At 42.5% G+C, this 10,785-nt stretch overlaps 1 protein-coding gene across 1 annotated transcript in view; it reads left to right on the top strand.

Annotated features, from left to right (window-relative positions):
• The first annotated feature begins 236 nt into the window (after positions 1-236).
• LOC126094768 (patatin-like phospholipase domain-containing protein 2) overlaps positions 237-10,785 on the top strand; it is a 31,447-nt gene continuing 20,898 nt past the window's right edge. The window contains exon 1 of the mRNA XM_049909318.1: positions 237-570. Within this exon, the coding sequence (XP_049765275.1) occupies positions 393-570 (178 nt within the window). The 5' untranslated portion in view covers positions 237-392. The remainder of the gene's footprint in view (positions 571-10,785) is intronic.

Raw genomic sequence — 10,785 nt, 5'->3', positions numbered from 1 at the left:
ACTATTTTGTTATTGCTGGACAGACACTCAACAGCAAGGCAACTGCTCCACACAGAACCAAGTAGCTACAAGAGCGCACATCCACGACCTCTGCTGGCAACATTCTGTACATCACGATAACAGAAGGCGGAGCCTTGACCACACCACTGCGCGTCGACCAATGAAGACACGCTACGTCACGCTGACGCGCCTTTCCTTTTTCCCCTCGCACCACAGCAGTCTGCGCTCCTTTGTGACGGAAGCAACAAAATCAGTAGTAAGTGAGTAAGAGACGGTAGTCCCGTGCAAGCAGGCAGCTGGGGACATACATCTAGTTTGGCAGCTGGCATAATACACAACTCCCTGGGTAGACAGCAAACAAGACGCACAGAGTCTTCGTGTTTAGCAGCGCCATGGCTTCGGCTTCGAAAATGAACTTGTCGTTTGCTGGCTGCGGCTTCCTTGGAATATATCATATCGGAGTCGCCGTGTGTTTTAAGAAGTTCGTACCTCACGTGCTGTTGAACAAGATTTCTGGAGCGTCTGCTGGAGCCATCGCTGCCTGTGCGCTCCTCTGCGAGTTGCCAATTGGTGAGTAAAAGCTTGCTTTATTTCCACATAAAATAGTATATGACAATGACAATATACATCAGTTTACAGTTTAATCTGAAAATTTGAATCATTGCAGAGCAACAGTGGAAGCCCTCATCAAACATAAATAATATAGCATTTTGAAACTGTTAGCTGTCTTGTGTACCTAGCTGCGAAATTTGTTTGTTATGCAATGAACCTTGCGCGCAATTTCGTTAGTGCTTCATGACAGTTATTTGGTTTTACACTAAGATTTTACCAGAAAACTTGTTAGTTAATTCAACACAACGAACAATAACCAACGGTGTCATATTTATCAGTGCAACTTTTGTTTACAGTAGGCTGTATAATCACTGTCTCATAGGCCTATGGTGCCGTTCACAAAGAAAAGATTGTAGGAAGCGAAATAAAACAGCATCGTAGATAGGTGATTAATTCACAATGGGGAGTCTAAGAAAAAGTAATTTTCTCCGCAAACAATTGCAGCTAGGGAAAACAGGAGATTGCTGTTAACCTGTTCGCTATCATTTTACTGTTTCACGACAGCGTAATGCATAAACTCTGTTGAGTGAAATGAACGCGCTGATTCGAGAGAGCTCCTCAGTTTGGTTTTTGTGTAAGATTGCAACTACTAACATTTATTGTTCATGGCTAACGTGACTGTTCCCCAATGACAGTTATATTTCAATGGTATTTTAAAACAAACGAGTACTATCTATTACTAACAGGGACCACGAGAATTCTGTCAGAGTTGTATTTGCAGGAAAACTGAGTAAATTTGAATGGAAAAAAAAGACAAGGCCTACCTAACAAATTTTAGGTCACCTGTGCAGCCACGATTAAAAAAAGGTTTGCTCGCACGCAACCCATAAGAAAGGTGGTGTAGAAACTTACAACCGATAAATTCAAATAAGCTTAGAGAGAAAAGTGTTACGGGACCATTACCGAAAGGAAGAACCCTTGAGAAGTCTTAAATTTGGGAAACTTTAATAGCGAAAGACTGAAATTGGCGATAATGGAAGATGTATTTCCTGTATTCCTGCCTTGGGGAGATACTATAGAACATAGCAAAAATTTAACTCTGATATTTCTAGGTATAACATTTCAGTTAGGGCCTAATGTCTTAATTTAAAAATATGTGGGGAATTGATTATTATTTATATGGAATTTATTAACTAGTTGTTCACGAAGAGATGCTACTCGTAGCTTTATTTGGACTGCAGTTCAGTACATAAAATAATCATTAAATGGGTTATGGCTGAAAGTCTAGTTTAGCGTGCATTCAGATAATCATTTCTGCAGTCGTAATTGCCTAGAACAGATTTGCAGCGTTTCAAAGTATTCTGCTAAAATCGGACACATTTGATAAGTGATCAAGGAATTTTGCGGTAGCACCAAATCCTTCTTAGCCGGCAATGTGGTTACGCCGTGTGCTCCGTCATTTCCAATTTTGACCACTAATACTTTTAAATCCGGATGGTACAAAATGTTTATCGACAACCAAATGTATTCTGTCAGTGTTTTCTCTAACAGGTGCTTCAGAAAGGTACTAAAAGAGTGAATTACCACAATTTACCAGATATTTATGTCAACTTCTTATACTGGTATGGAACTTAACGGCTCTACCGTGGAGCCTGTATTGAAACAGGTCTATGTCAGACTGAAATTGCTTATCGTACTAAGATTTGAGTGAAACAAAGAACCATGGTCAATACTGTTAGGGCCCTGTCATTGAATTATGAGAAGTTACATCTTTGTATTAGGTCTGTGATGCGAGTTCCAATAGCTGCGGATCGGCAACTTTCATCTTTAAATCTTCTACGGGAATAAGTACAGCCCATATTTATTAAGGATTATGAATCTGTGACTTGATTCAGTATTTCTGCAGATGCTCTCAACGTTCGTACATTAAAATTTCAAAAATACCAAGGAAGATAAAACGCATTGGCTTTCCTCGCACAACCTTTCACGTTTGTGGTGCATTGTTAAGAGGAATGAAACTGAAATAGGCAGACGAATATTATTCTGCATGTTTTAATATGGCTTCATTCATTCAGAGAACGCAGTTCACTATAAATTTATGATTAAATTTACGAGTGAGATCACTAATTAGGGCACTGTGCACTCAGTGTTGTTTTTTCTATCACCCATTACATTGTATGCTGTAAGTAATGTAAACACATTTAATTAATTCGAAATGGCATTTACTTACTGTGTTCTAGATCAGTAGTTGCACGGGTAGTTGTGTTTGAGTTGCTATCTTGCTTGCGCGTCGCCCGCTGCTGCTGCAGCCGCTCAGCTGATGTTACGATACTGCCGCCTGATGCGGTGACGTCATTTCTCCCGGCCAGACCACGTGTAACTGTCGTTCCGCCATGTAGGTCACATAAGTTTTCAATGTCAGGCGCACTTGACAGAGCATCTTAAAACGTCGCAGCAAGAGCGCGTGCGCCGTGAGTTCAGTATCACGCGAGTAACCGGCTCAGCAAAACTTTACCAAATAAAAGCATCCATGTCGATGAACTGGATTCTGGATTATCAAGTGTTGCGCAACCAATAACGGAAGCTATCTGTTTAACTTACGAAGGAGGTGGAAATAACTAAGCTTAAAACAAAAACACAGTTCAAAACGTAGTTACTGATATTCTTTCACAAAGCTCACCCTACATCTCGTCCACCGAACAAGGTACAATCGACGGAACAGTTGCAGATGAGGTACAAAGGAGTATGTGCCTAATTAATACATTTTCGGGTAAGATTTACACCATCGCATTAGTTAATACTGTTGTAATAGTAGGCGTCTGTCGGTAGCTAGAAAGGAAGTTCAAATATGGTCAAAATTAGCAGTAGCGTAGGTTTGTAACAGTCTTCGTCATTCTGACACAGCGAAAGTTTGTGCAATGGTTAAAATAATGAACTCGCATTCGAGGGAACCTGTTTCAAATTCCCGTCCAACCATCTAAATTTAGGCTTACATAAGTCACTTTAGGCAAATACTGACATGGTACCTTCGAATAAGACCAGACTGTACTCCTTCCCCAATCTGTTTTTGTGCATCATGTAACTCGTCTACGGTACGTTAAACCATAATTTTCGTTCCTTCCATAATCGTGCAAGTTGAGACATTAATAAGTAAGATTGATTAATGAGATGACTCTTCCACCTACATTCGTCGTTTCGCACATGAAGCCATTGCTTAAAACCCACGCCTTGGACGGTGTAACTTTTTAGTTCTCGATCGCCCGAAGGGTTATGAGTGGCATGCTTCGTGCAATTTGGTTTATGCCTTGAAAAATGAAATTGTATACACGATGATTCAGCTGCCCCTACTGATATCGTTTTATGCAACGTGCAGTGTTAGCCGGCCTCCAAAATCTACGCGCGGGATTTTAGTATTCTCTCGCTGAACAGGACCTTTTGTAGGAAATTTAGTTACACTTTGTATTGGGATAAGTTTTGGCTAGAGACCGTAGTTCAAGAAAAAAATTGTTCAAATGGCTCTGAGCACTATGGGACTTAACTTCTAAGGTCATCAGTCCCCTAGAACTTAGAACTACTTAAACCTAACTAACCTAAGGACATCACACACAGCCATGCCCGAGGCAGGATTTGAACCTGCGACCGTGCGGTCGCGCCGTTCCAGACTGTAGCGCCTAGAACCGCTCAGCCACAAAGGGCGGCGTAGTTCAAGAAGAAACGTACTGAAGTGACCAAACGCACCCCGATTCCCACTCTCAGCCTCCACAGGTCAAGATTTGTAGTATGTTGTTCATCGCGCCAGTGTACAAAAATTTGCGACTGCACGTATCGTTTCCCACATTTGGCCGTGTTTGGTCTTGATTGCCTGCCCTTGGTACGCCACCGGTTTAGTCGAGCACTTTCAAATTGTAAAATTGACGTTTGTGTACATTTTACCTAACTATTTTGAGAATTTTAAAATCATAAAATAATCAATTATAATTGTATTTGTCCGGCCTTCAGACTAGCTGTTTTAACTACAGCGGTGTGGTACACACGTCGACCTGGGCGGGGTCTTCATCGATGTATTACACACAAACCATTAATATACAGAGGGGTCCAAAAACTGTATCCACTGTTTAAAAGTCCATAACTGGCAAACTAATTGACGGAGTTGTCTCATTTTTGGTAGTGTAATAGTTTGTAGTTCCGGCAATCGCCACACAAGCATTGTATTGCGTTGTTTTGTCAGATGACAGTCGCCAGATAGTCAGTGTTTTGCTCTTAGTTGCACCTGGTGACTCGAGTAAGCATGGCTGGCGCAAGACTTACAATCGATGAGCTTCAGAAGCTTCGGACACCCATTTTACCTGCCATCCGAGACTTGTATGGAGACGTAAGAATGTAACCTTCAACAAGATGGTGCTCCAGCCCACTACCAAAATCGTGTTAGGGGGTATCTCGACGAAAATCTACCAGGAAGATGGATAGGCCGTAGAGGTGCTGTGGAGTATCCACCACGTTCCCTGGACCTAACTCCTCTGGACTTTTACCTGTGGAGAACACTAAAGGTCGTCGTTTATTGACAAAAGCCACGCACATTGGATGAACTTCGAGAATCCATCGTACATTCGTGTGCAAATAATCAACTGAACACGTTGCAGTCAGCAGTTCGTGCGGGAGTTCGGCGGCATCGTTTGTGTGTAGATGTTAATGGTGACCATTTCGAACCCCTACAGTGATATCTTTGTTTGATTTTAAGCTACACTTTCACCAAAAATGAGACAACTCCGTCAGTTTACAAGTTATGGACTTTTAAACAGTGGATACATTTTTTTGGACCCCTCTGTATAAAACATATTTTTCACGAATCGCATATATAGCCTGTTGACATTCTGAAATAACGTAGTTTCGTACTATCAGGAATTACAGTGCAGAACCTAGTGCAAATCCACTATTAGCTAAGCAATTTCATCTGTAGGTTATGCTGTGACAGTTGATTAATGTCGCAAGTGAATGAGTGATGGCTAACAAACGACGAGTGTTGTTTTATGTGCCGAAAACTGGCAGGTTCTGGCGCACCTTTCTATCAACTCACATTGTGTCGTTGATGTAGTTCCACGGAAGCCGTGTAAGCCTAACAGTTGAACAACTCTTCTTGCTATTGTGCCACAGAGGAATATAGCCCAGGTATTCTCTCCTACAGCAGTTAATAGGGAATATTACTGCGCAAACAATAAAAAACAAACACCGTCAGAATAAGTCTTCGAGGCCCAACGGAACCGACCGGCCGCCGTGTCATCCTTAACCCCAGCCGTCACCAGTTGGGGATACAAAGGGTCATGTGGTCAGCACAGCGCTCTCCTGGCCGTTGTCAGTTTTCGTGACGGGTGTTGCTACTCCTTAATCAAGCAGCTTCTCAACTGGCCACATAAGGGCTGAGTGCACCCCGCTTGCCAACAGCACTCGGCAGAGGCGGACCGTGACCCGCACAAGTGCAATCCAAGTCCAACAGCGCTTCACTTTGGTGATCTGACGGGAAGCAGTGGTACCACTGCTGCAAGGCTGTTGGCACATGTCGTAAATAGTACACAAAAATATAGAATAGTCTGACTGAAAGCAGTATTGGCAACTAGTGTCAATAAATCCATGTTGTTGTTGTTGTCTTCAGTCCTCAGACTGGTTTGATGCAGCTCTCCATGCTACTCTATCCTGTGCAAGCTTCTTCATCTCCCAGTACTTACTGCACCCTACATCCTTCTGAATCTGCTTAGTGTATTCATCTATTGGTTTCCCTCTACGATTTTTACCCTCCACGCTGCCCTCCAGTGCTAAATTTGTGATCCCTTGATGCCTCAGAACATGTCCTACCAACCGATCCCTTCTTCTAGTCAAGTTGTGCCACAAACTCCTTTTCTCCCCAATCCTACTCAATACCTCCTCATTAGTTATGTGATCTACCTATCTAATCTTCAGCATTCTTCTGTAGCACCACTTTTCGAAACCTTCTATTCTCTTCTTGTCCAAGCTATTTATCGTCCATGTTTCACTTCCATACATGGCCACACTCCATACAAATACTTTCAGAAAAGACTTCCTGACACTTGAATCTATACTCGATGTTAAAAAATTTCTCTTCTTCGGAAACGCTTTCCTTGACATTGCCAGTCTACATTTTATATCCTCTCTACTTCGACCATCATCAGTTATTTTGCTCCCCAAATAGCAAAACTCCATTACTACCTTAAGAGTCTCATTTCCTAATCTAATTCCCTCAGCATCACCCGATTTCATTCGACTACATTCCATTATCCTCGTTTTGCTTTTGTTGATGTTCATCTTATATCCTCCTTTCAAGACACTGTCCATTCCGTTAAACTGCTCTTTAAGTCCTTTGCTGTCTCTAACACAATTACAATGTCATCGGCGAACCTCAAAGTTTTTATTTCTTCTCCATGGATCCCTACTCCGAATTTTTCTTTTTTTATTTTACTGCTTGCTCAATATACAGATTGAATAACATCGGAGAGAGGCTACAACCCTGACTCACTCCCTTCCCAACCAGTGCTTCCCTTTCATGCCCCTCGACTCTTACAACTGCCATGTGGTTTCTGTATAAATTGTAAATAGCCTTTCGCTCCCTGTATTTTACTCCTGCCACCTTCAGAATTTAAAAGAGAGTATTCCAGTCAACATTGTCAAAAGCTTTCTCTAAGTCTAAAAATGATAGAAATGTAGGTTTAGCTTTCCTTAATCTTTCTTCTAAGATAAGTCGTAGAGTCAGTATTGCCTCACGTGTTCAAATATTTCTACGGAATCCAAACTGATCTTCTCCGAGGTCGGCTTCTACCAGCTTTTCCATTCGTCTGTAAAGAATTCGCGTTAGTATTTTGCAGCCGTGACTTATTAAACTGATAGTTCGGTAATTTTCACATCTGTCAACACCTGCTTTCTTTGGTTACTACAGTTTAAATGAAACTATAATATTGTAATGAACAGCGAAATTTCAATAGTAACCTATTTGGAGACTAACAACAACGTGCGTGCGCGTGCTAGCTGTCCAAATGCCGATTAAGATAATTCTATTACGTTATGTTAATGTTCTAGGTATCTTTGCCCGATACTATAATTGACGACAGAAAATAACCAAGGAACGAAGGTGAAATTATATTACTGTCGAATAACATTTAGGCCAAGCATTGCAGTATCACTCTCGGAGAGAGCTGCTGGAATATTATTCACCGTGACATCATTGGAGTGCAGAGTAACCAGTAGCCGCGGCCAAGGTTACCCCCTGTTGCATAGCAGGAAGCTCTTCGGGCGTCCCATCTGCGCCAACCCACTGCGTAGCGCAATTGACGCGCCACTTTCCTTATGGAAAAACTTTGCTATTCTCTGTCTCGGTGGTTTTCTAACAAAATGCAAAAGCTTTGTGTTCAAAGGCAGCGAAGAACAAGGCTGAGTCATTACTTAAGACAGCAGAGAACAGTAGACTTCGGCCGCATTAGTTCCCCAGTCCACGCTTTCGGTCTGTTCCTTATTACTTAATCGTCGACTAAACATGAACCTTCCTTCCTGCCTTGTTTTTCCAGTAGACGTTCTAGCGCAGAACCGCCACTACAACAGGCAAAGGTCTGTCCGTAACAGTCTTTCTCTGTAAACAGTTAAGTAAAATTTAGGGAGCATTCTTAAACTTAATTAGTTTCCACAGTATCAGGACACAACTTTGTTTTTTCTCGCAAGTTTTGTGCTTTTTGATCATCGCTAAGTAACTCGATAAAATGATGGTATCCTTCTCTTCTACTTAACATTCTTCTTTATACCAAGACTCTAACAAGACTGCAGCACCGTTACAGATGTATCTTTTAAGTAGCAAGTTTAGAGAAATTTTTTAGTTTGAGATTCAAGGCTTCGTTAGGAACAACCTCGCCTACCTCCGTCGTACTGAAAGACGGAAAATACAATAAATCGTTTTGTCCGTCTGTTTTCATTTTATGATAAATGATCCAGACGAAAACCGTACGAAATAATTCAGGGGTGTTTCATGCAGCTATTCCTTTCAAAAAATCGTACGCATAATAAACATTCGATAGCAAAAGCTCCTAAAGTCATAGCAACAACTGTACGCGCCTTTGGCTAGACATTAAATTATCTGAATGTACCATTAGCACTGTTTTGACAGGAAAAATAATTTAGCAATGTATAGTAAAAATCTAACAACGAAAGCAAATGTCTAGAATGCAGCTAGATAGGCATACCAAACTTCGTGCAGAAATTAGAGTATTATTAAAGTAAGAAAACGGTCTTAGCTGGGGTTTTGTGAAACACGATGTATGCGACTAGTCATTGCGTAAGCTCAAATGTACAGCTAGCAGGTCAGTAGCTGAAACAAGGAAATCCCACATACATATTGAACAGCCACGTATGATGAAAAACAGTAGAGCTTGTTAATGAAACTAGCCACAATTGGAACTGTACTTCCCACTGAGCAGATTACTACTGTATTGTCAAACTGTTCCCTGGGTCCTGTGACCCATGACATTCGCTTAGGATCGTCTCTCAGAAACAAAATGCACCTGTGATGGAAATACAGTTCGTTGGGGGCATTAATTGTGACTGGGAAAAAGAATTTTGTTTCTTACAGTAAATCTTGAACAGGGAAACGATTACCTAGAATGTAATTAGATGTTCAACTTGGTGTGTAAATTAGCCAGTAAGCACGTGAAGTGTAACATAGATAATGAAAGCCCAAGAGGGCTAGTAAACGGCTAACCTTCTTACATTTTTTCAATACTGGTGCCAACAGGGACAAACTAACGCACAGAATTACTGAACAGGGCGACAGAATTTTAAAGGAAAATTAACGTCCCATCGAGAAGAAAGACCGCCTGAGTTGAACGAGGAGAGGAAAGGAGATGGACATGTGAATGCTGGAATGTTACCTTCGAAAAGGATACGGCCTATTTTCTTCCTCATTCTTATTCAGATACCGAGTTTGTACTAAGTGTCCAAGGACTTAACGCTGCTATGAGTCGGTAGACGCTTGTCAACACTTCTTAATCTGTTGTTGTTGCACTCCCCCCGCCCCAAGCGATGCTTATACACAAATCAAAAAAAGTTTTGTATCATCTCGATTCCGAGAGTGACGGAAACTGTACAGAAAAATGGAGTAGAGCTCAACATAAACATCATTTTTGCCCTTTTTATAGGTCATAAAAACCACATATTGCATGTTGTACCACCACACAGCGAGACCTTCAGAGGTGGCGGTCCAGATTGCTGTACACACCGGTATCTCTAATACCCAGTAGCACGTCCTCTTGCATCGATGCATGCCTGTATTCGTCGTGGTATAGTATCCACAAGTTCATCAAGGCATTTTTGGTCCAGATTATACCACTTCTCAACGGCGATTCGGCGTAGATCCCTCAGTGGTAGGTGGGTCACGTCGTCCATAAACTGCCCCTTCCAATCTATACCAGGCATGTTAGTTAGGGATGATGTCTGGAGAACTCGCTGGCCACTCTAGTCGAGCGATGTCGTTATCCTGAAGGAAGTCATTCACAAGACGTGCACGATGAGGGCACGAATTGTCCATGAAGACGAACGCCTCGCCAATATGCTGCCGATATGGTTGCACTGTCGGTCGGAGAATGGCATTCACGTATCGTACAGCCGTTACGACGCGTTTCGTGACCACCAGCGGCGTACGCCTGCCCCACATAATGCCACCCAAAAATATTAGGGAACGTCCACCATGCTGCACTCGCTGGACAATGTGTCTAAGGCTTTCAGCCTGACCGGGTTGCCTCCAACCACGTCTCCGACGATTGTATAGTTAAAGGCATATGCGACACTCATCGGTGAAGAGAACTTGATGCCAATTCTGCGCGGTCCGTTCGGCATGTTGTTGGGCCCAACTGCACCGCGCTGCATGGTGTCGTGGTTGCATAGATGGACCTCGCCATGAACGTCGGGAGTGAAGTTGCGCATCATGCAGCCTGTTGCGCACATTTTGAGTCGTTGTAACACGACTTCATGTGGCTGCACGAAAAGCATTATTCAACATGGTGGCGTTGCTGTCAGGGTTCCTCCGAGCCATAATGCGTAGGTATCGGTTATCCACTGCAATACTAGCCCTTCGGCGGCATGAGCGGGGCATGTCATCGACGGTTCCTGTCTCTCTGTCTCTCCTCCATGTCCGAACAACATCGCTTTGGTTCACTCAGAGACGTCTGGACACTTCGCTTGTTGAGA

This window comes from Schistocerca cancellata, chromosome 8 (assembly GCF_023864275.1).
Source record: "Schistocerca cancellata isolate TAMUIC-IGC-003103 chromosome 8, iqSchCanc2.1, whole genome shotgun sequence".
NCBI classification, from domain to species: Eukaryota; Metazoa; Arthropoda; class Insecta; order Orthoptera; family Acrididae; genus Schistocerca; species Schistocerca cancellata.
The sequence above is the reverse complement of the archived record's forward strand: the minus strand, read 5'-3'. Positions and strand labels throughout refer to the sequence as shown.